Here is a 27,818-nt window from a genome sequence, read left to right on the forward strand (position 1 = left end):
GGCGGAGCGCCTCTGACGAGCTCGAGGAGGCGGGCAGCCCCCCTCCCCCAACCGCGGCGGCTCCTTCCGAGCGGCCCCCGCCGCCTCCCCCCCGGGCTGTACCGCGGCTGGCGACCCCCCTCACCCTTCCCGGGCCGGGGTGCCGCTTCTCCCGTCTCCGCGCCCCCCCTCCCCCCCCCCCGCACCGCCCCCCGGGTCGCCCCCTCCCGTCCTTTCCTTCCACTGACGCAGTCTGTGCCGCACCAGCTCTAACATGGCGGCGAGGCGCTGAGGAGCGCGGGGCGACGCGGGCCGCGAGCGGGGTGAGTGCCGGCGCCGCAGCCGGGCACAGCCGGGGTCCGGCGCGGTCGCCATGCGGCCGAGCGAGGGCCGCGGCCCAGGCCGCGGCGTAGGCGCCGAGGGCTCGGGGGGGTGGAGGTCGCAGCGCCGCGGGGCCTAAGCCTCGCTGACGGACGGGGGTGGGAGCCCCCGCCCCTCCCCGGCCCGCCGAGGGGACTACCCGGGCCCGGCCGCCGCTCCGGGGCGGGTGTGGGGCAGTCGCCGTCGCCCGCGCCGGCTCCCCGCGCGCACACGCCCCCTCGCAAGGCCCGGCGGCCCGTCTGCGAAGGGCGGGCGGGCCGGGGCGTCCGGTGCTGCTCTGAGGGGGCGGCCGGGGCATCCCGGGTGAGGGGGGCCCCTGAGAGTAAGGGGCGTGCGTGAGAAGCTGCGAGCGGGGCCCGAAGGCAGGCGGGAGCAGGAGGGGTAGGTGAAGTGGCGGCCGGGGCCTGGCGAAAATTGCGGCAGGTGGTAGGGTCTGGGAGGCCGGGTATCGCTTCTCCGCAGCCTAACGAGCCGCGGGCCGGGCACGCCGCGGGTCTGCCAGCCCGCCGTGGGTCTGCCAGCCCGCCGCGAGCGCCCTGGTCGGCCTCGGTGCTGCTCGATGCCTGCTCGGGAGTTTGAATGAGTCCTCCCTCCTCCCCTAGAAGGCGAAGTAACCGGGCTGTCTGCGTGCCACATGTTCTCGTCCCCTCTGCAGGCCTCTCCTAGAGAAGCGGAGGCTACAGGAGCTACCGCGGCTGGCAGGAGGGTCCTCTGCCTTTCTCCTTCAAGGGTTTCCTAAGGCACTTCTGAGATTTTTATGAGTGCTGAGTCCCAGGCTCATTTTGTTTGCAGCCACGACCTAACTATAACTGCTGTGTATATAGGATTGTTTTTTGAGTCACTGAGGAGCCTCTGAAGGAGAGAGGCGTACGAGAAAAAGGAATAGTTTATTGAAACTGTGGACAAAGTATCTATTGTAGTCCTAAATATTGCCTTACAATTCAGTCACGATTAGGAAAGTATCTTCCATCATGATGATAAAGAAGTCACTTTTGCAGATAGTTGCCTAATATTTGACTAGTTAAGGTAATTATATTTTAGTAATCATCTGAGACCTGTTTTGAGAGGAACATGAGACCATTTCTTTTGCATAAAGTCTATTTTCGAAGATGTATCTTTTCTTCTGAGAGAATATTTTATTTTTCATGTTTTTGTTCTATGTTGCCTGCAGAAGGGGCTGCTCTTTTGGACAGGGATAAGTGTTTTGGGTTTTGTGGGGGTTTTTTTGTTTTTGCTTTATCTTTTTTCCCCCATTTTGTTTCACTGTTCCCATTCATTAATGCATTGGGGTTCAGCATGACTCAAATTTTTAGGTGCTACTATGATAAAAATATGATTAAAAATATGGAAATTACACATGATTTATGAAGCATTAATTTATCTAAACTTGCAGAGCTTGATTTATCAGTTTTTAAAAATTATTTATAAAGATTTCAGAAAAAGTATAGTTTCCTGCATATGATGTTAGATCTGCAGGGGAACATATAAAGGATACCAACATCAGTAATCCTCTGAGAGAAAAAGTTTAGTTTCCTGTATATGAAGTAGATCTGAAGGGGAACATGTAAAGGATACCAACATCAGTAATCCTCTGAGACCACCCTTTGAGACTATATTTCTTATTAAGACTTACCATTTTTCCAGTCCTCTTCTGTGAAACAGAAATATTTTTTTTTTTAAGTTAGCTAAGCAGTCATCAAGCTGTTATCAGAAGATTTATTTTTTGTTTCCCCTTTAGTATCTCAGAAAATCTGTGGATTATAAGGGAATTTGGAGTGAAGAACATGTACTGCAATGGAGGATTTTACTCTGCTGCAGCATGATGTCTCCACTACCAGTTCACTCCTCCATGGCATGTGCATTTAGGAGCCATCTTCCATTTGGAAGCAGAGTCAGTGAGTGCCAGGGAGCAAATCTGGTCATCTTGTAATGGAGTGAGGTTTAGGTAGGAGGTTGGGATGAGGCAGGGAAGGGATCTAGAGCTAAAGTAGTAGAGAAGGGAGGAGAACGTGAGAATAAAAGATGATGGAACAAGCTTTTTTTGGTTATGGTTGGCAAATATGGGTCAGCATTAAGAACTGTCTCCTACTGTTGCATGATCTTGCCTTATTCTCATCTTCAGTAACAGGGTGTGAAGGGATGCTGCTTCTGAAATTTAGTTTGTGATCCTGATGGGTAAATGGCTTGGAGATTACACTAAACCCTTTAAAAGCTTTTTCCCCTTTCATACAATGCTAAAACTTGCTTTTTCTTAGCATTCTGTAATTTTTAAAATATAAACTCATGGTTTCAGACCTAATGCTAATCCACTTTCTGGTTACTAATAGTAAAATTGAAATGAACACATTTCTTTGCTGCTTCTGGGGGAGCAGTGAACACCACCGAAGGCACTTACTGGTGCACAGACCTGGGAGAAAACACCTGTATTTTTTCACAAATCTTAACAGAAAAAAGAAGTACTTTCTGCATAAATTAGATACTTGAAAACAAAGCTTTTTACTTGCTATTGACAAGAGTGTGGTTAGATATTTTAACCTCTTTTTCAGTGTAGGTGCCTCTTTCCTAGGAAAGTAAAACAAAGGGCATGATCTAGTAGGAAACTGTATTTCTGTTTAAATAGTTTAAGAGAATGTTATTACTTTCTCAGCTGAATGTTACATTCTCCCAGCTGAGATGTTATAACTGGCTGTGTATTCATTATACTCTTTAGTACAAGAAGACAAAATTCATGTTAATAATTGCAAAAAATCATACCGAAGGTGATGTAAGTGAACTAAGCAGTGCAGTAGTGTTAGGAGTATGTACTGCATATTTAGTCAGGACCTATCTGAGGATGGCATTTTCTTAAATTTCTTAAGTCTCCCTAAGAGGATAGTAGGGTCTTGCCTTATATCCATGATATTGCCAGGTAGCTCTTAATTTGATTTTATTTCTTTCTTTCTTTCTTTTTTTTTTTTTATTTTTGAGGCAGGGAGGGGAATACTATGTCAATTGTCCAAAAAATACTTGTAGCATTATTCTAGAGAAGGAGGCCTGATGGAAGGTGGTGTCAATCACTTTTTGCCTGCAGAAATGTTGAAAGTCTTTTTTGTGGTTGGCTTTTTCCCTCTGAATGCCATTAGAAGGGGCAGTCAGGTTGAAAACCTATAACATACAATTTCTGATGATGAGTAGAAAGTGTTCCTGCATAGATTTCATTGACCTGCGTAGAATGCAAATGTTTTCTTCTTTTCTTATGGATGTGTTAAGTCCACGTGATTGCAAAGACAGCATCCTAAACCTGATATGTGTTCAAGTGTAGTACCTTATTCCTAGATCTGCTGACAATGAAAATCCTGTGGCGTTGATTAGTAAAGTGGAAAAAAAATTGATTTCCTTAGTTGTCATTGCTGCTAATTCAGAGTTTTTTGATGGTGAAACACAGAGGAGGAGTTGGTGGTGTTTGGAGAAAATGCTGAGGAAATGATGGAGATTGAAGGTTGGTCTGGTCGGATTTTTGTTGTTGGCACCTTCAGTATCATCCTAACACGGCTGGAAGCTCTGACACAGGAACAGAACTAGGAACAAATTTTCATGTCTCTTATTTCACAATCATAAATTAATTTCCAGTTTAAGCCATACTGGAATGAACATATAATATTTTTAGAGTATATATCACTTTAAGCTGATATGTGCTGTTGTCACATCTTTTCTTGGAGGGGGAAGAAAGGTAGTTTTATGCAGCTAGGTGGCCACATGTATGAAAGCTAAACACATGGATGTATGAGCCCTCCATTCTGGTATCAGCCCACATTTATATTGGCTTCAAGTGACTGGAACCACAGCCTTAGTGAATGTGATATTCAGTATTCACTTCATGCATTTGCATTTTCTGGACTCAAAGTTTTGCTTAAAAATATAGTTCTGAAGATTCCAGATGGCTATCTTTGCAGTATAAATCAATGTAGTTTTGTCTTCCTGCATTTGTAGATGGCCTGAAACAAAATGCTAGGAATGTGAATTTATACGCTTTACTGTTCACTTCCATTTGGGCATTGAATGAAGACCGGTGCAGAAGATAATTGTAAATTGATGCAAGGAAACAAATACTCAGGCAAGGTCAAGGAGAAATTTAAAATAGCGGATTGCCGATGACAGAAAGAAGTGAAGGAATAGGACACAATATATATTTTTCCTACTGAATACTTCTTTGCTCCAAATCTGTTCTGTCCTGCGCAGGGACTGAAACAAATAGGTAGTCCCATGACCTGTTCAACATAGTTACAAATAAAGGTGTTTGTTTTCCCCTCATAAAACTAGGAAATACTACTGTATTGCTGCTTGCCATCAGTTCTTGTGAGATGCACTACGCGTTGATACTTCAGTTGGTGTGCATCTGTGAGTGCTTTCTAGACCGTTTCAGTCAAAAGAAACTAGTTTATATTAAACGGTATTATTACCAGATCATTGCTAGCAAAGGTGATTTTGAAAATAGTTCCCCAAGATGTATTTTTAAGCATATCAACATGTATGAGTGATAATCTCTGGCAGAGAGATGCTTGTGAAAAGTTTGGGACGGTTATCTTTTTCCATTGGCACAGATAATTTTGAAGGAGAACAGCTGTCTGCAGCCTGGCCATGAATTGGCCAGTTTTATCCTGCAAGTATTTGAACAAAATAAAAAGGCTGATGGAGGTGTGAAGGGATGTGAACCCTGATGGACACAGCTGGTGATGCATTGGTTATGGATGCAGCTGCTCTGACAAGACTAAATATTTTTGGTGTATTTGTCAGTAAACACAAATATTCTCTAAGCTGAACTGTAATTCCATTTTCAGAAATAAAAGAAACAGGCCTCTTTTTTAGATATACTGAAGTGGTTTTTTGGTTTTGGTTGTTTGTTTTGGGGTGGGTTTTTGTGGGGCGGGGGAGCATAGTTTCTACTTAGACTTAGTAAGAGGTTTCTCAAACAGGAGGTGGTTGAGAATGATGAATGGCTTGAACATTTCAGGATAGTACTTGAGTTGTTACGTTGTCCTTTCTTACAGAGTTTTGGAAGGAAGAAGTGAGCTGACTTCTCAAGATCGCCATTCTGCATAGCACATTTTTGTGTGTATGTATAGTGTGTATGTATAGTTTTGGTTGACTTTAAAATCATCCTCCCTTCACTAGTAAAATTCCATCAAGTTCACAATTAAAAAAAAAAACCGCAAAGTATTGTGGATTAAGTGTATCCACATTCTAATTGAAAATAAATTTGAAGAGATAAATACAGAAGTCACGTAAGCCCTATTATTACTAGACATATAGTACTGTTGAGCTTTATTTGTAATTTCCTGACTTTATTCTTGGTATTTTCAAATTGTGTTCTTTGTTGGTTCTGTATTTAACATTCATACCCCATGTACTTGCTTTTGATACAGACAAGTTTTAAATGATCAGTATGTACAAGATGGTGTTTGGTATGAAATACTACATGAATAGAAATTAATAGTTTATGGATTATTTGTAACTCAGTAGTTTTCCTTGTAACACTTCAGGAGAAGGTCTGTCTGAAGTAATAACTGTGCAATGGATACTTAAGTATATTGGAGAGGAAACGCTTACTTGACTTGTAGGTAGGATAAACGTCACTGATATTTTAGCCTGGTTTACTAGGCAGTATCAGTTCAAGAGTTAGGTATATTTACTTGGCCTGGTGTTTGTCCAGTCAGGGTGTTCATACCGAGCAGTTGACATAACTGTCATTTAGAACCAAGTGCAGCCGGTATTTAGGGGATATTATTGGAGGATTTAGGGAAAGTGCAGGGGACATTGGAGGTAGCATTTAGAACATGGACTAAACTTCATTTGTTCCACTGTTCATGAGACCATGTAGAGGTAGAAAAACATCAAGTTGAGCAAAAGTTGCTGAGAGTAGGGATTCAGGTAGAATTCTTTATTTCTTTCTTCTCTCTCCCACCCTGTTCTCTACAAAAGAGAGTTAAAAATTGACTGACGTAGGTATATTGACATTTATTTTACAGTTTAGCTTTAATCATTATGAATGTTGGAAATAAAAATTGTTTCACATGTTAAGATAGTTTGCATTTATTTTGGCTAAAGTACTGTATATAAATGTTAAGGCATACTTCTACATTTCTCAAGCCAATTGCCTGTAAAGCAGGAGTTAAATCCCTCCTCACTCAAGCACTACAGCTAAATGTTTAAAGTTTGGGTACAATGGATCAACCAGTTGTGGTACTACTGGTCCTTAGATGTCTCAGTTCAGTGCTACCACCAAACAATATTTATTGTAGCATTTATTCTGAGAGGGTCTCAGTTCTGAAGGCAGTCTGTCACCTCCCACCTGTCTCATCTCCCTTCCCTTGCCCACGCTGCTACCTTCCTTGCACTGCCCCAGAGTTTGTGCAGCAGTGTGGTGAGCTGGTCAGCCTTCTGCTAACTTGACAACATTAAAGTTCTCAGCTACAGGTGTTTTCTCCATTTGTTTCTCTGTTTGGCCTCAAAATTTGTTGTGCTAATAAAAGAGAAATGGTAGTTCAAGGAGAGGAGCAAGCAGACTGAGGCAAGCCTGCTGCTTTTGACACGTCTCTGGCTTGTGTGAATTAATGTATTCATTACACAGCTAAGAGGGTATCTAGTGAGATTTTGCATGTTTGCAAAGTCTTCTCATGCTAAAAATCACATGAATGATAAACTACTGAGTGGTGTTTAATTTAAATCAGTCCTGCATTGTTCTTGTGATTTTCACTGCGTAACCTTGGCAAAATGTTAGGAGTGACACTGAGCGCAAATAGAGAGAATATAGACTGACGTGATTACACTACTGTCTTTTGATTTGTTACAGCCTCTTGTTTGTAAGCTGAGAGTGACAGATGGTGACAACTGAATTTTTCAAGGCTGTTCTGTGGCACAGCTATAAGGGAAGCTCTAGGAGAGATGTATGCTGTACGTCAGCTAGCTTTGAGTAGTGTTTTCGGGCAATAAAAATGATTAGAACTGAAAATTTATGGATTATATTCCAAATTCTGGAAAAGGTACTCCAGTCTTACAGGTCCTTTTGCCATCATTGTTTTTTTCCATCTCTGAAGTAATTCAGAGAGGATGGGGCTTCAGAAGAGGAAAAGAACATCATGATTGTACATAATGTTGAAAGGCCGGAGATGCAAATGGGATTAAGACATTGCTTGTTACACAAAGATAAAGGGATTTATGTACTCAAAGATAAGGGAAAAGTTGCATTGAAATTCTGGATAAAGAATCATAGAATCATTTAGGTTGGAAAAGGCCCTTAAGATCATTGAGTCAACCATAAACCTAACAGTAAGAAGTCCACCACTAAACCATGTCCCTAGGCACTGTATCTACACATCTTTTAAATACCTCTAGGGATGGTGACTCAGAAGAGATAAGCAATGACATAAAATGAAAAGAAACAATAAAAAGCCAAAATAATTTCACTTGGCAATAATTGTGCAAGAGCTACATCTTTGTATTTCTTTCATGTAGAATGGTTTGGATCCTAATTAGAGCAGCTCCTGATAACTGCAGTGACAGGAATTCAGGAAATACATTCCTAAGAAATTGAATGTTTAGTCTTAGCATGACAATGTGTTGGTGATTTGTCAAGTTGTAACCATCATAAGTTATTTTCCACTCTTTGACTATTCTCTTTATTTGTGGTAAAAGTTCTGGTATTTCTGAAAGTATGCCTACTTGACTTGCACAATTATTACTTACCTACAGCAGTTGAAGAAGTTCACCATCCTGGGCTGTTCACCTTTCTGTGCTCCTAGACTAGCAGTGTGTTCTTTCTTGAGCAGCTGTAGTTCATGGTCCAGGTAATTAATAGTAACTGAGGTGAACTGAACTGGGTTGTGGACTGTAGCCACTGACATATTACTGAGGAGAACAGGCCTGATATGAAGCTGATAACCCTGACCAGAGGGGCAGGTTGGCATGTGGAGATGGCAGCCTCCTCAGCCACTAACAGTGAGCCTAACAGAGATTGCAAATGCGTCTTTTTAAATGGTTGAAAGGCAGTTGCAAGAAGCTGTTTGAGAGCACTCAAGTTGTTGGGTCTCAAAGCTGATTTTTTTCCTTTTTTCCTCTCTGATGCTAATTTTACATAGCATATAGAATTCTAGGAGCAGACAACTTAAGTGATTACCTATACCATCTGGATAGCAAGACGACTTCAAACTTTGTTATCCCCATACCTTACAGTATCTTTTCTTTTTGTATTTCCTCATCTGAAGTATGGCGCTCATTTTAAATTTAATACTATTGCAGCAAACATGAATAAAATCACTCAGGTCTACAAAACATGAAAATGACCTAAAATACTTTCTGAACCTTTAAAAATACTTATGTTGGCTCTCTGTTTTTTCTGAAGGTTTGCTTTTCTGCAGTTTTTGTTGTCATTGTAAAATCTTCTACATTGACTTACGCATAGTTTCACTACACAAAAGGAAAAACTAAATTTTTTTATTACTTACAGTATTTAAACTCTTGAAGCCATGGGAGTAAAGGTCCAGAGACCTCGTTGCTTTTTTGACATAGCCATCAACAATGTACCTGGTAAGAAAATTAAAATATCTGTTCAGTAACGTGATATTCATATAAGATATGTAAGAATAATACAAATACCAGTTAACTTCATAATAAATATGGCTTTCTTTTTTTCCTAGCTGGAAGAGTGGTCTTCGAACTGTTTTCAGATGTGTGTCCAAAGACATGTGAGAATTTTCGTTGCCTTTGCACAGGTTTGTAGATCTTTAATTTTGTTTATGATTTTTAATGTAATACAATTTTAGCTAGTTTGATGTCTGTGTTATTTTTCCTGCCATTTTCTTACATATAAAAATAAGTATGTAAAACATTGGTTCTTGGTATCTCTAGAGATTAGCTGATTTCTCATATACATCTGATGTAGAGTCAAAGCAGTTGTAGCTTTGGCTTAGTATGTTGCAGGGACTATATACTAATCAACTTTAAATACAGACACAGTAAGCTGATTTTCTGCTACTAGCATAGATATTACTGTTCACATTATATAACATCATCCAGTCTTGAAAGGTAGCCAATAAGAGGTCAACCATGCAGCCTTACTTTTCAGTCTTACGATACTTTGAGGTATTTGAAAGGTATTGCGGGTATTCATTAGTTGTTTAGGTTGTTTGGGTTTGTTTTTTGTTGGGGTTGGTGGGTTTTTTTCATTTTAATTTTCCTTCATTGATGGAGAATGGTGATTTCCATTCCTATTGAAATTCAGATTATTTCTCGAACAAAATACTGAGAAGATTCTTTCCTGGAAGCATTTGCAAACAGAATTACTGTCCTGTGGACTGCATGCTTTTGCTGAAAATGCTGACAGTTTAGCAAAACTTAAATTTATTATCACAAGAATAATTTTGTGAATACATGGATACCATACATGCTTTCTGTCTTCAGCATTTTCTGCTTCCTTTCCTTCCAGCTCTGTTGTTTTTCAGGTCAAGGCTCTGTAGCTGTTAATACTGAAGCACTCAGCAGTACTAATATGATCTGAATCAGGTGTGGGTGCATAATTACATTCATGTCAAGTTAGCTAGAACACTTAGTGCACCATTCATGATGTCTGCAGGAATGTAGGTATTATCTGATCTGACGTTAGGTTTACTGGCACAAAATCATATTATCAAAATTTGTTTAAAAATCTGAACCTTAAAGTGATTCTTTTTAATAGGTATATGTTTGTTATCATGTGACCATGGCATTCTTGATCTGCTGTCAACTGCCCAAAAGTCAGATTTATTGCATAAAGGTGTTATTCCATTCTGCTGCTTTAAGTTTTTGGCTTGACATCTTTCAACAGCATTTCAGGTCAAGAACAAGTACTACTAAGTTCACGCTTAGTTGCTGACATTCAAAATCAAGTTCGGATGCTGAACTACTTCGCAGCTTTAACGTATTTTAGAACAGTGAGGAAAATATATGGGTGGGGTCTTTACGATATTGATCATCAGCAAGTTAATTCAAATTTTGATTTTATTTGTTTTCCTTACTCATTTTTTCAGGCAGTTTTGAAAAGTATATGCTGTCTTTTTAAAACAGAGATCAACAGCTCCGTGTTTTCCTGGCATACCTATGTTAGGCATATGCCAAGTTAGTGGAACAGATACAGCTTCACGTTTATCAAAGTTCCTATCAAAAGTCTTTTTTCTAGCTAGTCAGCTCCATATGGAGGCACCAGTCTGTTACAGGTAAGTTCAGAGGCAACTGCCTGTGACAAAAGCTGCCAGTTTAATAGCTCAGAATAAGATTATAGGAAGATAAAGTCTAATGGTTTGCCAGCATTGAGGGGAAGATACCTTTTCCTTCCAACATACTCCCACTGATTATCTTACTGTTACCATGAGGTTGGCTCTGCCATTCACAGGACCCACCATGAGCCATTCATCTTGCTAATTCAGCAGAGACCTTATCTATTTGAGGGTAGCAGGGAAAGTAGATAGTGTTGTACCTGAAGCAGAGTCTGCTTATGGGTCTTGAGCACCTGAGCTGATGCAAGGGAGGAAGATGGCAGTTGTAATCATGAGTGGGGGAGGGAATGATATTACTTCTCCTTCCCCTTGCGTCTATGGTACCTTAACCTTGCCGTGTTGTAACTGAAGATCTGAGTGTTTCTTGCGTGCTTCTGAGAAATGCCAGTTATCTTAAACCTAAACTGTCTGTTTAATTTCAGTCAATCTGCATGGAAGAGACCAGAGTTGTATATTAATGTCAGTAAGGAGTTCTTCTGGTATAACTGTAGAGACAGAAGGCAGTTTCTGCTCTGCTTTCTTAAATGCTAGTTTCTCATTAGTATTACAGGTATGGGTCTGCCTCACAAGATAATTTTTCAGAGCTTAGTAGATCATTTTGATTAAGTGCTTACATAACACTTTTTTGTAGTGGGGATTCTACAGGTGCAGAGAGTAATTTTTTTTTTTGTTGTTGTTGTTGTTCTTCCTCTTTTCCTTTAGGTGAAAAGGGTACAGGAAAATCCACCCAAAAGCCATTGCATTACAAAAGTTGTCTGTTTCACAGGGTTGTGAAAGATTTTATGATCCAAGGAGGTGACTTCAGTGAAGGTATGATGTGAGTCTTTGAAGAAAACTTTAATGCTTATGTAATAGAATATTGCAGGAGTTCTCTGTAGCATTGTTTAGTTATATTAATTATTCTGTGATTCCACTGCTTTCTTCCCTTTTTTCTGCATAAGAACCGTTACATGAAAACTTACATACAAACATATAAATTTATATGTGTGCATGCGCACACAAACACACATTTTGCTCCGTTATCTCAGTACTCAGAGTACTAAGTACTTTCTATTGAAAGGTTTAAATGTGAGGGTAAAATATTATATCTGCTGCTGGGAAATGAAGAACAAAGGGAGACTATAGGAGAATACTTTCTTGTTTTCCAAGTTTGCTTTGGGACTACGAAGATGCGTCTTGATCTTCTGTACATATCTTGAAGAATAATGTCAGTGATCTGGGTGCAGTTGGATCAGTATTTCATATTATGAAGCACCTTCCACATAATGTGACTCTCTTAATCACTATTTTAAGTTGTAACTGTCACTTTTCCTCTTTCAAGGAAATGGCAGGGGAGGAGAATCCATTTATGGTGGCTTTTTTGAAGGTAAGAGTTTTATCAGTCTGCTCTGTTTTGGTGTTACTATAAGCAATCACCTTTACGTTCTGTAGTCTCTGTTCTCTAAACCTAAACTCCATTGCTTTTGTTAAGATTTTGTCTGGTCTTAGAGGCCTTTGACAGTCCAGTTTAGGTTATTTTATTTTACTTTTAAGATATGGAAGTAATTAATTAATGAAAAATTAAAACCGAACTCCTTTGTGTTTGTCCATTTTACCAGATTTACATTTTTATAACTGTTTTTAAACAAGCAGCTAGCTAAAAGTTGGGGATTGTCTTTTCTTCCAGTGAAAAGGAGAAAAGCACGATGGGGTCAGGTTTCCTTGCAAATATTTATTTAAAAGAAAGCAGAAAGCCCTGCTTTCCTGAACTCAAGAGGAATTAATGATAAAGAGGCTATCAGTTTTCTCACAGTCCTGGTTTTTCTTCAGTCAGCGTTGCAGAAGTACCTCTTATGCATTCCAGTGTATTTCTCAGCCTGTGTTTGTCCAGAATGTAGTGGAGAGATGCTGTGTTTCTCGAGGCAGTTTTTGTATTACATCTAAACCCATGTGATGGTTAGCTGCCACCAGCAGGAGTGGTTATGCTCCTGCCTCCTCCCTGACACTTTTCTTTTAATATTGGTTCTTATATGAGCTTGCAGCAAACAATCAAAAGAATTATTCACCACTTTAGTAGGGCCAGGCTGCAATTTTTAATCAGACCTTGAGTCGAATCAACAGTTTGCAACTGCCAAAAGAGGGAGGAGGTCTTTTCTTGCACTGACTCATTCAGATCAAACTTTCAGCTGATTCAGCTTGCTAAAATGCCCAAAGACTACTGCAGCAGAAAAATGTATTTATTTCCATATTAGTGAGTGGACCCAATTCAATAATTTGGCAAGCATCAGAACCAACACAAATGAGTAGCTGGGTTTGAGGAAATGTATGGTTGGGGGAGATGGAAGAAAGAGCAAAACCTCTACCTACCTTCTGGCAGCTGCAAACTGGCTGTTCAGCTCAGCCACAGTGAAACTGAATTCATGGGAGTTTTTGCTTTTCTGGATCCCTTAAGCAGCTCACTGTAGGATTAGATTGACACTTGATGCTATGCCAGATAGCAATTTCACAGGTGACTGGAGAGTGAGTGGGCCTGTCCCTTTCACTGCCAGTGACACAGTGTGATGTGAAACCATGGCCTTACAGATAGCGTACTTTTCTTCTTTGTTAATGCTTGCTCTTGCCATCTGTATCTAAACAATACTGAGCAAACTTTGTCTGAAGAGTTTGGATCCCCCAAGAGCCTTTATGCTGCTTTGGGAGAGGAGGGAGACAGGGTGGTCTCTTACAGATGTCTTAAATGAAGAATAGTGATTACATTTCACAGTTCCATTGGGGTTTAGTTTGAACTGTTAACAGTGATTTGCACATCAGAAGTAGGATTCATTTGAGTTAAACTTAGTTTCTTAATAGCCAGCTTGGTAAGTTCATCTGTGTGTCTGACAGACCAACACAAGTTGTTTGGGATTGCTATCAAACTGGATATCCATGTGTATTAAAAAATAATAACAAAACCGCGTGAATATGAGGGGTTTCTTAATGCACAGCTAAAAAACTTCTGCTCCAAAGAGACAATGATCAGTATGTGCAGAATAGAAAGAGCAACAACTTAGAATGATGAGGTCTCTGCTAATGTTGGTCGGAAACAAATCTCTTCAACAAGAATACTAAATTTTGGTTTTTTCCTCAGGCTATAAACCATTAATTCATATTTCTCCTTACTAAAATGCATTATTTAGAATGGAAGGAATAATATATTAAAAAATAGCTATTATTTTGAATCTATTTTTAATCCAAATTTTTACTGAAGTGGCTAGCAGATTTATTTAATAAGGATGAGTTTACTTAGATTATAGCATTTATCTAAGCATATGTGGTATAATTAAAGTAACTGAAAACACTTTCCTTAGATGAAAGCTTTGCTGTAAAGCACAACAAAGAATTTCTCCTTTCAATGGCCAATCGAGGGAAAGATACAAATGGTTCACAGTTCTTTATGTAAGTATTGTACTGTCCTGAAATGTGTGTGTTGTTTGCCATTTGTAAGCTGTAAAGGTGATCCTTTTAAGTATTGAAGACTAGCTCCTGTGCAAACCCAGAATTGATGTTTTTTCACAAAGTTGCATGGAAATAGCCATTTTCCTAATGGACTGTTTAGAGAGCCTGACTATTTTTATCACTTTTGTGTTTAGTGCTTATTGACTGTGCAAAAGAGCTTTTGGTAGTTTTCAGTAGCTGTGTTCTAACCTGGGCAGTAAAGCAAACCTTTTAGTTCCTTGTAGAACTCTTATTGCTTTCTTCTAACAAGTGTTGTCGGGAAGGAAGCAAAACAGCTCTGGGGGTTCTCAAAAGTAGCAGAGGGGTTTTTTTGTCACAGAATAACTTTCCAGTGCAGTCTCATTTACAATTTAAAACTTAAATTTTTAAAATACATTGCAGTAGACTCTTCTTAAATCTAATTTATCTACAGAAAACATTCTTGAAATACATCACTCCTACCCATGTTTCATGACCTTAATTAACATGGTGAGTTGTGGATGTCAGTTAGCATTAGACCCTTATTTTGAGATTTCTGACTGTTCTTTACTATAAACCCATTTTTTTACTTCTGCCATGGCTGACATCTGTATGCCTTAGTAATGCTAGTATAGGGGAAAGCTGAGAGAAAGTCAGTTCTACTTCTATATCAAATAATCTCTACTTACGGATATTTTTTCTTCCTTTGACTTCTGATTATTTTCTAATGTATAGAAGGTTATTTGCAGTTTTCTATGCTCTGAGACAGTTGCCTTAATTTTTATATCTGTTCCTGGTAGTATTTATATAATTTATTAAATAGAACACTTACTATATCCTATATGAGGATGCCGTCTAAAAACTTATGTGCACTTTTTTTTGTTCAATAAAATGTGATAATCAAAGCAAGGAATTGAATAGGTAGTTTAATGTATAAAATAATAAATACTTTTAATTGCACACAAACTTAGAATAATATGCATTGGTTTTGTTCAATTTTATTAGTTCACTCAAAATAACTTTCACCTTCCTATGTGTATATGATATGCTTCAAATGCTGACTGCTTTCCACTAATACTGACTTTGTTTTTCTCTTTAAATTAAAATCTGGAAACAACAGAACAACTAAACCTACACCTCACTTAGATGGGTAAATATCTCTTATCTTCTTATGTTTGTTTGGGAGCTGCCTTGAGAAAATTAAGTACTAAGAATTCTTACTTTTGTTTAAATTCTTTAGACATCATGTTGTTTTTGGACAAGTCATCTCAGGTCAGGAAGTTGTGAGAGAAATAGAAAACCAGAAAACAGATGCATCTAGTAAACCATATGCTGAAGTACGCATACTGAGTTGTGGAGAGTTAATTCCAAAATCCAAAGGTAAAGTTGAACTGTACATTTACGTAGGTGCAAACTATGAGGTAATTTTGCTCATTTTCTTCCCTGTTGCTTGCTTATAAAAATGTTTAGAAACTTACTTGTGATGGATGGAGGGGCAGTTGGTGAAAAGGTGAATAATATTGCAGTACAGTTTGTCTTCAAAAAAACTTAAAAGGTTTTGATACAGAAGATGTTAAAGAAATATCATACATGCTTTCTTCAAAGCTTCTCCTGTCTTGGATTTCCTTATACTAGCTAAATTTCAGTACAAAGCTGGCAAGCGTTTGTCACATAGAAAGTAGAGTGCTATGTTAAGAAGATTGATGGCAGTCTGACTTTATTTTATAACTGCTGCTTTTTTTTCAGGTATTGAACTTATTCAAATTTCTTTTGGGTAAATCTTCAGAACAGGCACTTAGAGTAGAAAAGCCTGAAACTGCCCTTTAGCAGATATCCTTTTTAACTTACTATAAACTATATTCTTAAACAGGAATATGACAGGACCTGCCTTTCTTTCTGGAAGGGATGCCCTGCTCTGCCATTCCAGAGCTGAACATAGTATTGGAGATGTGATTCTGCTTCTTTTAAAAAATAAGGCTCAATCTAAGATGTTGCTGTCACTCTGGAGAATCTCATTGGAGGAAACCCAGAATGCATGTTTGGTAGGAACTATGATAGGGATCATGCTTTTTCATTCATACATAGCACCTTCTGCTGATATGTACTGTGAAGGGTTGCACCAAGAATATTCAAGCACAAGACAAGAATAAAGGTTTCTTTGGCCTAAGGAAAGAAAATACAGGCATTCAAATTTGAGCTGCTTAGTTTTTCCTCTCCTTTTTGATGCAGTTCTGTGTTCACCTGTTGTGATGTCTAGCAGAATTACTTTGGAGTCTGAAGTGATCTCTTCAATACCTCAGAATTCCAGGCAAAGTTTTGTTATGGCTTCTGACTTCTCAAAGATCCTAGAACTTCCTAGATTAACTCATAAGTCACCCTGCATGTTAGGAAATAATTTAGTTTTTCTGGACAGTACTTGGGAGCATGATATCTGTTAGAAAATGCACAGGTGGTGTAGATTAGAAAATAAAACAATACATATACAGAATGGGTGAAGCTAGTGGGCGAGATACCTACTCTGTATATATGTCTTCCTTGGTTTGCCGTGCTCCCTTTTTAGTCAACTCTGGAACACTTGAAATTGAATGACTAAATGAAAGTTTTGTCACTGAGCAGTCTGATGACTTAAAGCCATTAGGCAGGGCTTTAAAGTACTTGTCATCAAAATAGTGAATAAAATAAATACAAAATGTTGTTTTCATTTAATTTCTAAAAGAGAACAGGCGTCTGGAAAGATCTGACTGCCTGGTCCTACCCATTTGTCTGTGCCCTTGTACCTCTTTGCCCCAGTACTGCTGGGATCCTGGAGACTCTGCTTCCTGTAGCTGGTCTGGCATGCCGCAGAGGGAAGTTGATGCCAGGGCAATGGGATAGCCCACTCAACTGACTATGAGGCACAGTACTAGATAATGGTGGGCAGCAGGAATGTTTGGAGAACAAAAGGCCTTAGGCATCAGGATCGGGCAGGTGGAGGGCAGAGCTGAGTGCGGGGAGACGTGGGCCCTAATGGGCACTAATGCAGAGCCAGCCTGGTGAAGGTGCTGCCTGACAGACCATGATGGAGATCCTGGTGCATGGAGGATCCCACTATTGAAGGGGAAAGGCTGGCTGTAGGACCTGCAAGGGGAAATCCACTAGTACTGTGAGAGATGATAGTATGGCTGGAACTGTTTGCTAAATGCACAACATGGAACCACTGATGAGCTGTGCTGACCTGAGGCAGTGGAGATAGGAGGAACAGTTCATCATCACATCAGCAGAAGGAAATTTGCCAAGCTGCATTCCAAAGCTGACAAGTGGAGCAGGAGAGGCCCTTAGACCTGTCAATATATGAAGAGGCCAAGGAATCTAGATAGGAGGAGCAGTTTCTGGGAGGTGAGCAGTGTCATGGAAGATCATCAACAGAGAGTCATCCAACAGTGGAACTGGTTTTAGCACATTACTATGGGAGGCAAAAGGGAACTGATACTGTGAAATATGAGGCAGTTACAAGAGGAGACTGCTTCTAAGAATTTGCTGTTAAGACAAAGGAATAAAGAGGTTGCCAGTGAGGAAAGTGTAATGGCAAATTTCTGTGGGAAGTTACGTTATGATAGCAAGGGAGACTTAAACTAAAATATTTATTGTTTAAGCTTGTCTGGTATGCAACACAAAGGAAGGAATTAGACAAGTCTTTACTGAATGAAAATAGAACTGATACTTCTTGGTTTTAGCAGGGAAGCCAAGATGGCACTAGCGGAAGGAATCACAGTAGATGTTAGGTCCCTGGTATGAATGTTTCTCTCTTAGGTTAAAGTTGAGGAAAGGCAATCAGATTTTTGGGTATCGTGATGAATATCCAGATGAAGCGCTTTATAAAGGAAGCAATTCTATCTCTTTGTATAGGAGAATTTGATTTATTTAGGGATGAGTGAAGGATGACTTGACTGAGCTAACTTAACTGGATGCTATGTGAATTGAATGATACAGTGATCACAATTATAATATTGCAGAGGCCTAGATCAGAAGCTTTTATGTGGAATTTGAGAGGGTGATCACCTAGAAAAGTAGAATGTTTGTCATCTTTTCCTTTGTTGTTTTTTTTTCTTTTCTTTTTATTCCTTAAAGTTGGAGGAGTTAGTGAAAATGAATGAGATGTACTAAATTATAAAAGAAGAATCTCTCTGGGCAAGTGGTATTATTTTTAGAAAATCTTCAAGTTGCAGGGAAAAGCCTGAATGCTGGAGGGAAAAAAAAAGAGAAGAAAGCTAAGTATTAAGCCAGTATTAAGGAAGGATATTATGGACTAGCTAAATGAATATAATTCTCAAGAAAAACTATGGAACAAGTAAAATAATATTCATTTTCTTAAAGACAAATGGGAGTTTGATACCAATTGACAAAGTTTTGCAGTAGGGGGTCTAGTAAACAAGTCTGGCTGCATTGTTTGAGATCATGACTTTGGTTAATTAAAGGTGTATCTGGGATGTTTTAAAGAATGTAAACAACTGACATTCTGATTCAAAAACAAACAAAAAAATTAAATGGCTTTGTGCATTGGGCAGCTTTTAGCAAGAACCTCTAATGAAGATTTCTCATGAAAATTGTGTTTCTAGGGGATTCTGCACAGAGCAGTGCTAGGCTTGATTCATGATCTTCATTGAAGTATAGATGTTCCTGTGGAATCACTGCTCGTAAAAATGTGCTTTCTGCAATTAAGGCAGATTAGGCCTTCATAATTCGTCAAAGAACAATATTGTAGTTAGGTCATTCTGTCACGAAAATTTCTTTTTTTTAAAGAAAAAAGGTATCTACAAATTATCAAGCACTGATACAGAGCACAAAGTTACACATTCAGGAATCTTAAGACTGCTCTAGATTATGAAATATAGATATTTTATGAAAGTGGTGATTCTGGTAAGTCATATCTTACCTGGATTTTTGATTTGTGTATCCTCCCTTTCCTCTTTCTTACTCATTCAACCCCTAGAATGTTCATTTGTTCTGCAAGCTTGTTACACATCATTATCTCCCTTTCCACAAGCTGGTTGCTATGAACGGTTGCTGCAGACTTTTCCAATTTTTTTTAAATTTTTTTTTCCTAGTGAACTGACCAGTAGTTATAAACTGGTTTGGCTTTAGCTGAAACTGTTCAAAGCGAAGCTGGGGATGGCTTGTTTTTCCTCTCCTCTTCTTCCCCCACCCCCCTCCTCTGCTGTTGGAGTTGTGTGGTAGGTTGCTTGTCTACAAAAACATCTATGTCCACAGGCATTTGTGATACAGGACTTCTCACAGTAACAATGTAATCTGATCAGCAAGAATCAAGTATGGTAGTGTTCCCTAATGCATATCTCTAAGGACTTGATTACTGTGCATAACTTTCATTGTAAGAAACAGTGGGTCCTTAATCAGCCAGTGAAGGACATAATAGGAACCCATGGCAAATAATTGAAGCAAGATGTGTGCAAAATAGAAGAAAAGACCTGATATTCTGAACAGCAGGATGATTAAATGCTGGAAAAAATTATCAGGGAAAATTTCTGTCTAAATTTCCTGAAGTAAAGGCACCCTCTTTTTGGAGACTGCTGTAGTCTAACAGGTTATTGGACTTGATATAAGGTAACCATTTGAGTGTCACTGGTGTGAATTACAAGATGAGATCACCTGTTCTGACTTTTGGCCTGAGCCCAACTGCTTTCTGGCCAGGTCATTTCTTCATTTCAGGTCCAGGGGTCTGATATCATGGGGCTAATGTAAGACTTGCTACAGTCCATAACAAGCTGAGATGTGGAGACTGCTTGTCTTACTCTTTTGTAAGCAAGTGTTCTGCATCACTGTGAAGAGGAAATTTTTCACCACTGTATATATCTGCATTCTGAATGGGAGACCTGACAGAGTAGGATACTGGATTGCTACAAAAGAGGTGATGGCTTACATAGGTGATCTAATGCTACCAGCTAATACTTTGCTGAAGGTAAAGGACGGTACTGCCTTAGCTGTCATTATGGATATTGTCATGAAAGCATTGGAACAATACTGAAGGCTGCTGATAGATCTAGAACTTCAATGCATCACAGTCTACAGCCTGAAGGTCTTCCAGGCAAAACATGGTAGCCGAGAAGATGGATAGATGGGAGTAAAATATGGCAACTTCATATATTTGAGATTTCACTGGTTTGCATTCAATAACTATATACAGAACAAAAGTTAATAGTAAGAGATGAGGCTATGAATGAGAGCTTAGCTGTTGCTTTTCTGAGACATGCTGACTCTCTTCTCCATTAGGAACCTGTAACTGCCTGTCTCTGCAGTTGGTATGATACATCCACACTTAACTTTGCTACTCTAAAGCATATCCAGCTATGTCCAATTTCCAAGAGGCAGTTTGAAGTTCCCACAACATATCATCTGTCATAAAGAAGCTGCCTGAAGTGCAACCAGGAATGTGTTTTGGGCAACTATGATCTGTCCTCACTGATTTTTATCATTCTCGCCCAAATGAGAATTTATTTTCCTGTTAAGTTGGTAGAAAGTACTAGCTTATTATTACAAATAATACATCCCTAAGTATTATACTAGGACTCATCATCCCCAAGACTCATTTTTATTCTCTTCTGTGACCAGTTTAGCAAGGAGTTTTATGTAAGTTTTTTTTTTGCTTTTGGTCATCCTTGAAAAACTACTACCTCCCATCATGCAGTTTGCAAAAATGAGATCAAGTTAGTGTTGAATTTGAGAATTTCCACATTGAGCTCACATGACTGTAGTTACAGATACCTACTGCTATCTCTAAGGAGTCAGTCAACTCAGTAATACCCGCTAAACAGTTGGAGGATCTAATATTGGCAATTCCAAAAATTGATACACTGTTCCATTAAATAGCCACTTGTGTTTTCAGAAGAGTTGTTACCAGATCTACTCTTAATAGAAGTGTTTGCCTCGAGTTCTCTATATGAGTATCACCTTCCCTGCCCCCCCTTCAGGTCTCTAATCTGTTTACAGAGAATTAAAAGAATTTCTTTTCCCAATAAGTGCATGCTAGAAGTTGAATAGCTGTTAATAGATACTTCTTAGTATTTAGTACTGCTGCCACTTGAACTTTTTTTCTGGACGCCTGTAAGTGTGGTATATGATCAGAGATTGCTAGCAGGGAATTCTGAAGTGGAATTTTTCTTCCTATCCATATGTACAAAATCAAGGCTGTTAATAAGTAAAAAGCGGGTTAATAACCTGTAATTCTTTGAATTTCTTGAAATCTTTTCTCTTCTGACACTTGAGTTACTGTAATACCCCAAAGGACTTTCTTTCTGCAGAGCAAGGACAAAAATCATCTAATAGGAAAGTTATCATAACATATCTTCGTGTTTGGTTTTTGTTTTTTTTTTAAATGAGTTAGTCTAATTACTTGCCTTAAATTATTTTATAACAATGACTGATACACAATAGCCAAGTACAAATTGTATCATCTTGTTGGGCACAAGTGGAAGGCAATAGAAGAAATGCTTGGCTAGACTGAACAACTGAATTTCTCCCATCTTTAATAGAAAAGAAAAAAAACTTAGGCTATTCAGGGAGACATTTTTATGTTTTCTGATATGTGAAAATGTGTCCTCTGTGTCTGAATAGTTTTCAGATGCAGACAGGCTGCTTAGTCAATAATCCTGTCTTTGGTGCCTAATGTTTTCCCTTACCTGTTTTGTGCAGAAGAGCAGGGGGTGGGAGGTTGCATTTAAACTGCTTGTATGTTGATGTAGGTCAGATAATATCTCTGTAAACTATGAACTCTTTGGATAGAGCAAGCTATTAAAAGGTTTGCAAAAGAGGCTAATACTTTCAGCTAGGATCCTCACGCAATTCTAAAATTTTTTTCTGTGTCTGATCTGAAGCCTGTTCTAAGGTCTTAACAGGCGTTCTCCTAAAATATGGATTGTTTGCTGTGATGAGGCTGTTTGGACATCAGTATTTATTTTTGGTATATTTTTCTTCTGTTTAGTGGTGAAGGTTCTGTTTCTTCTGTCTGTGGCTGTAGTGTGTTGTGTAGTGAATGATGGGCTATCTTTGCAATTTGTAATGGCAAAGTAAAATAATAATTGATGCTAATTAGAAAAGTCAGCTACAGCAGTCAGATGACAACCAGTGTGATCTTCTGGATTTTCTGCATAGAGCTTTTAATTTTCTGGACAATAGCCTGATATGAATTTCATAACCCATTTGAAGAGTATTAATACCATTTAACTGATCTACCTGAAGTGTCATAGCTCAGAAGCCTAGACCTCCTTTAGTGAAGTTTCTATGGTACATTTTTTATTGTGGTTTTTTTTTTAAATTAGCGTGACTCTGAAATAATACTTCCATCACTTTTAATAGTGTAAGTACGTCTCAGATTAGTTAAAGGGCATAAAAAGGTGTATGTGTTCTTGGATTATTTCCTGTCAGACTAATATCAGATTGCCAGTAAATTGTTGATTTGCAGCTCTAGCAGCCACACAAGAAATCGTGAAATATGTAATTAAGGACTAGTCTGCTCTTTTAGCAGGGTTCCTTTTCATACTAGGTGGTTAAAAAGTTATTTGTATCTTTCTGTTAAAAACAAAAAAAATCCAAAACAAACAAAAAACCAAACAACACATGATGAGCTGGAGGATTAGGACTGTTCTCTGAGCATGGTTTCACTTAGCAGGAAGGTTGGTTATTTGAATCTTCCCTCTGAGCAAAATGCAATGAGTAACCAGTTTAGTCTGTGCTACTTATTTTCTTTTTCAAAACTGCTCTTGTTTGTGATTTGAATAGATTTTAATATGAAGTCAGGTTAAACCTGAAGCCAAAGAAATTTTTTTTTTAATAAATACTTTCTAAATAAATTTTAAATAATTCTTCATATGTAGCTTATGTTGTATAAAACATAATCTGAAAACTTACACAGTTCTACAGGTTCTTGACAGTATAAATTTGATACTTTGGAGCTTCATTTAATGGAAATTTCTTATATAATTCTAGACATATCCTTTATTGTACTTGGGAGAAACAGTGTTTTCTCCAAAATTTCGGTTTGTTCTTAAGTACTTTGATGAAGTAGTCTCATGACACAATTATAAGAAGCTCAGGCAGATACTAGATAAGTTGTTTTTTCTGAGATTTATTTAAAAGTGTTTGATACTAAAATATGTCTTTGCCATTCTGACTTAAAGCCAAGAAAGAAGAAAAGAAAAGACACAAGTCGTCTTCCTCATCCAGTGACTCAGAAAGTTCAAGTGATTCAGAATCATCTTCTGATTCATCATCGGATTCCGAGAGTGCTTCAGAAGAAAAATCTAAAAAACGAAAAAAGAAACACAAGAAAAATTCCAAGAAACATAAGAAAGAAAAGAAAAAGCGAAAGAAAAGCAAGAAAAGGTCAATTTTGTGATGTTTTGTTTTGTTACATGTACACCATACAGTACCATTTTCTTGTCCTATAACTACACAACTAGTGAAGCAGGTATTTTGAAGTTTGGGAGACAATCAGTTTCAATATACAAGCTTAAATTTTTCTGATGTGATGGCAAAGGACAGTGTCCAGTGCATACTTCCTGCAGCTCATAAAGGAGTGAAGGAATGGACTATGACTTACGTATATTTGGCTTGAAAAGTTGCAGGAGTGCTTGGTTTGAAATGGGTGGTGATAGTTTGTTTCCCTAAATTCACTTTTGTGCAATTCAATTTAAATTATATGCAGTGGGACCTACAAGAATGTAGTACACAGGAATAAAAGCAAAGCTAAACAAAAAATTAATAAATTGACATACTTAACATTATTTCTGTCTGATATGCCAGAAGTCTTGCAGTTTCGCTGGAAGATAATAAAACTCAAAAAGCACTCTTGCTTCTGAAAGTGTTATTTCTAATGCAATAATTTTGCTTATAGTTCCATATGAGATACAAGTTGTGTCAGTGCAAGTCACATTTTTCTAAGCTAGCAGTAAAACGTAAGAAATGTTCACTTAGGGCAATGCTGCCTCAACATTGTTTCTGTGAGACTAAGCCTATTTCACACAAGTTTGTTAATACAAACTGCTTGGAGTTACAATAGTTTGTAGCCAGTTATATATGCTAGTGTAAAATCTGAATTTGACTCCCCTGATGGTGTTTTTAAAAGAAAATAATTTAAAAACGAAAAAAAGCTGTGTCTAACTAGAGAGTAAATATATGTTCAGTGTTGCACTATTGGAGTTCATAGATAAAATATGTTGGTCAGAAGTCTACTGCAGTTGTACGTTTTGGAGCAAAGGTATCATAGGGGAAAAAAAAGTTGCTTCTGAAATAGCTCTGTTTCCTGAGTTTCTTGTGGTATCATTGTGTATTGAATTAAGAGAATTTCTGAATTACTTAAATAGATTGAAAGGTCTTCTCTCATCCAAATCACTCACTTCAAGTATAAATATTTTTTTATACAAAAATAAAGCTCATCCAGTGAAAGTGAAGATGAAAACCCTGAAGCACAGCCATTATCTACTGTCCGTCCTGAAGAAATTCCTCCTGTACCTGAAAACCGGTTCCTGATGAGAAAAAGTCCTCCTAAAGTAGATGAGAAAGAAAAAGAGAGGAAAAGCAGAGAGAAGGAAAGAGAAAGGTAATGTATCTGTTTTGAGTCTGACTAGGCGCTGACAGTAGTATGGTCATATTACTGTTTTGGGACTCCAATGTTCAGTGAGTCCTTTCCCTATTAAACAGTTCCATGTGTTGAGCACTGCTGGATGAAAAATGGATTTTTCAGTTTATTGGCAACTGTTGTCTTTGTCCTAGAGCAAAGGCTTAATCTTTTAGTGAATGAAAAATTTAAAGTGACTGATTGAAGAAAAAGAAAGTAAAATGCATTGCAGTTTCATTTAGAATTTATTGGAACTGTCCAGTCTGAATCTATAATTTATTCTTCTCTCAAAAATGGAAAAACCTGGAAATCTTGTAAAATATTTTGTGGTCACAAAATCTGAAGTTTTTACTGTGTGATTGTTACTGTCTGCACTGATAAGAAAAAAGAAGTGTGTGTTTTCATTGAGTTTAATTTCTGAAGAGGTTTTAAAATTGCTTTTATTTTTGCTTCTTTCTTTGATGTTATAAACAATGTCACTTTTTAAAATTTATTTTTAGTAATCTATCAAATTCACAGTCAACATACCAGAGGAGGCTGTTAGTGACCAGATCCGGAAGGAAGATAAAAGGAAGAGGACCAAGGGTAAAATGTTTACAATCTGTTCCCCAAAATAAACAAGGTGGTAGCAGAGTCCTACTGCTGGTGTTACTAATCATTTTCATTAGGATGGTTGATTAAAAAAAAAAAAAAAAGGATTTATGGTGCATCATAATTGATTTGGGGACTGAGGTTTGAAGGAAGACAAGAAAAATTAATTTCCTGTTTGCACACTGAGTTTATTTGGGGACACACACACAAAAAATGCTTCTTTTGTGTTGCTGCAGTATTTTGTGAATTCGTGAATGGAATTAGCTCAACAAGGGTTCTCGTGACCACCAGAACCAGTACGACATGAGTGCCAGGAATGTGGGGAAGACTTCTCTTTTTGGCTGGGGGGAGCTGTTACATTGGGTCTTCTGATTTTGTGAAGCCATATGCTATGCACTGCTTGTAGCAAATGCTTTTAGTAATGGAAGTCTCTATCCCTCAATTTCTTAGTAAAAACCTTACAAGAAAACGTGTGAAGTATTGTTTTCATGTTGCTTGTCAAACCTCAGAGGAATTTTCATTGTTAGAACAGTGAGTTGCAATTGTGCTAATTAAAAGCAACAGGAGAAGACCTCTCAGCAGAGTACAAAAATCCTGAAATAAAGTTACTTTAAAAATAGTTATTTGATCAGACATTTTGTATTCCTGATTTAGCTGAATGTCAGATATATTTTTCAGTAAGTTAATAACTTGTCAGTGTAAACTTGGTATATACATGTGAAGTGTCATGGTGGGTGCTATGTACAATCAACCGTCAAGGATAAAAATTTTGCTTAGCTATCACAGCATGTGCAATTCAAACTTACACCCTATTTTCTCTTTTTCCCATCAAGCGTTACCGGACACCTTCCAGATCCAGGTCAAGAGATCGATTTCGACGCAGTGAAACTCCTCCACATTGGAGGCAAGAAATGCAAAGAGCTCAAAGAATGAGAGTGTCTAGTGGAGAAAGATGGATAAAAGGGGACAAGTAAGATTATTTCTTTCTGGAGTATATGCATTGAAGTTTTTTGTATATATGAAAAGTAATACCTGTCGTCTTAGATTTTCAATTACAGTTACTTCCAAAAAAACAGGCCGCTGACTTGGTTATCCCTTTACTTAACTGTGTCTGATTTTAATAATGCTACTGTAAATATATAGTTATTAATATAGATGATCTAATGTAATTGAAGTTTTAATTGTGAAGCTGTCTCACTTCTGACTTAATTTTTCAGAGTGCAGGGGATTCAAAATATTTAAAAAATCATATCTTTCTCTCTCCAAGGAGTGAAATAAATGAAAACAAGAAAGATAATCAAAAAAGTCCAGGAAGAGGAAAAGAGAGAAAAACATCAGACCACAGACAAGTTTCTGAAAGTCCAAGCAGAAGAGGGGAAAAAGAGAAGAAAAAAGATCACAAATCCAGCAGTAAAGACAGGGAGACAAGAAGGAATTCAGAAAAAGATGACAAGCATAACAAAAGCAAGGCCAAGAAAAGAGCTAAATCTAGAAGCCATAGTAAAAGCCGAGAGAAATCAAAAAGTAAAGAAAGAGACTCTAAGCACAGTAGACATGATGAAAAGAGAGTAAGATCACGAAGCAAAGAGAGAGACCATGAGAAAGGTAGAGAAAAAGAAAAGCGCTATGATTCTAGAGGGAGAGATAAAGACAGAAGTAGGAGCAAGGAGAGAAGTAAAAGAGCAGGCTCGAGAAGTAATGAACAAGACCATAGGAAGAGTAAAGACAGGGAGAAACGTAAGTCAAGAAGCAGAGAGCGTGAGCATGCTAGAAGAAAACATAGTTCCAGCAGTAGAACAAGGGATCGAAGCAAAAGCCGAGATAGGGGTAGGAGAGGAAGATCGAGAAGCAGAGACAGAGATCGTAGTAGAAGTAAAGACTATTCAAGGAATAGAGATAGAGAAACAAGAAGAAGAGGAAGATCAAGAAGCAGAGAAAGGAGAGGTACACCAGATAAATACAGAGGAAGAGAAAATAGGAGGAGAAGAGACTCAAGGAGCTCAGAGAGGGAAGAAAGTCAAAGCAGAAACAGAGAGAGGTATTCAAACAGAGAAAGTAGAAGCTCATATAAGAGGAATGATACTGAAAGCCAAAGGAAGAGACGTTCAAAAAGCCGTGAAAGTAGCAGTCCTGAATCCAGTAAAGATAAGAAGTCTAGTAGAGATCAGGATAGAAGTCCAGACTCAAAAAAGAGACCAAGTAGCAAGGAGAGAGAATCAAAAAAATCATATTCACGCAGCAGTAAAGAAAAGGAAAAGACCAGTTCCTCAGCAGAAAAAGAAATAAACCAAAAATCGAAGAGTCAGGAAAGAGATCATGCCCCTAGTAAGGATAAAAAGTCTGATCATGAAACAAGTCCTGGAACAGATGACGACAGGCACGGATGAGTTCGTGGACTTAATGTTTCCATTGTCTCAAAGTTTTAGAGACATTTTGGGGAACGCCTTTTTTTAAGATGTGGACTTCAGTTTGGTCTTTTGATAATCTAAAACCTGGATCATTTGTACTGCTAAAGTTTTAATAAACTTGAAATGAAAAATGAA

At 38.3% G+C, this 27,818-nt stretch overlaps 1 protein-coding gene across 4 annotated transcripts; it reads left to right on the plus strand.

Annotated features, from left to right (window-relative positions):
* The first annotated feature begins 48 nt into the window (after positions 1 to 48).
* PPIG (peptidylprolyl isomerase G) lies at positions 49 to 27,818 on the plus strand. Of its 4 annotated transcripts, none has more exons than XM_069781357.1 (14): positions 49 to 302; positions 5,388 to 5,465; positions 8,843 to 8,922; positions 9,033 to 9,107; positions 11,349 to 11,456; positions 11,968 to 12,012; positions 13,973 to 14,060; positions 15,199 to 15,228; positions 15,319 to 15,458; positions 23,246 to 23,450; positions 24,499 to 24,666; positions 25,185 to 25,269; positions 26,109 to 26,245; positions 26,543 to 27,818. In XM_069781357.1, exons 3-14 carry the CDS (start codon positions 8,862 to 8,864, stop codon positions 27,660 to 27,662), a joined length of 2,262 nt encoding a protein of 753 aa, XP_069637458.1. In that variant the 5' UTR covers positions 49 to 302; positions 5,388 to 5,465; positions 8,843 to 8,861; the 3' UTR covers positions 27,663 to 27,818. The 4 variants fall into 4 exon arrangements, with proteins under 4 accessions (XP_069637458.1, XP_069637457.1, XP_069637456.1 ...); XM_069781356.1 differs by having other exon boundaries at positions 5,388 to 5,452; XM_069781355.1 differs by lacking the exon at positions 5,388 to 5,465.

The sequence above is a fragment of the Haliaeetus albicilla genome, chromosome 4 (genome assembly GCF_947461875.1).
Source record: "Haliaeetus albicilla chromosome 4, bHalAlb1.1, whole genome shotgun sequence".
In the NCBI taxonomy this organism is placed as follows: Eukaryota; Metazoa; Chordata; class Aves; order Accipitriformes; family Accipitridae; genus Haliaeetus; species Haliaeetus albicilla.

Coding starts and splice junctions, on each gene's coding strand:
- PPIG (XM_069781357.1), top strand. CDS start 8,862: ATGGGAGTAAAGGTCCAGAGACCTCGTTGCTTTTTTGACATAGCCATC. Junction 9,108..11,348: donor TTTTCGTTGCCTTTGCACAG/GTTTGTAGATCT, acceptor CTTTTCCTTTAG/GTGAAAAGGGTACAGGAAAA. Junction 11,457..11,967: donor AGGAGGTGACTTCAGTGAAG/GTATGATGTGAG, acceptor TCCTCTTTCAAG/GAAATGGCAGGGGAGGAGAA.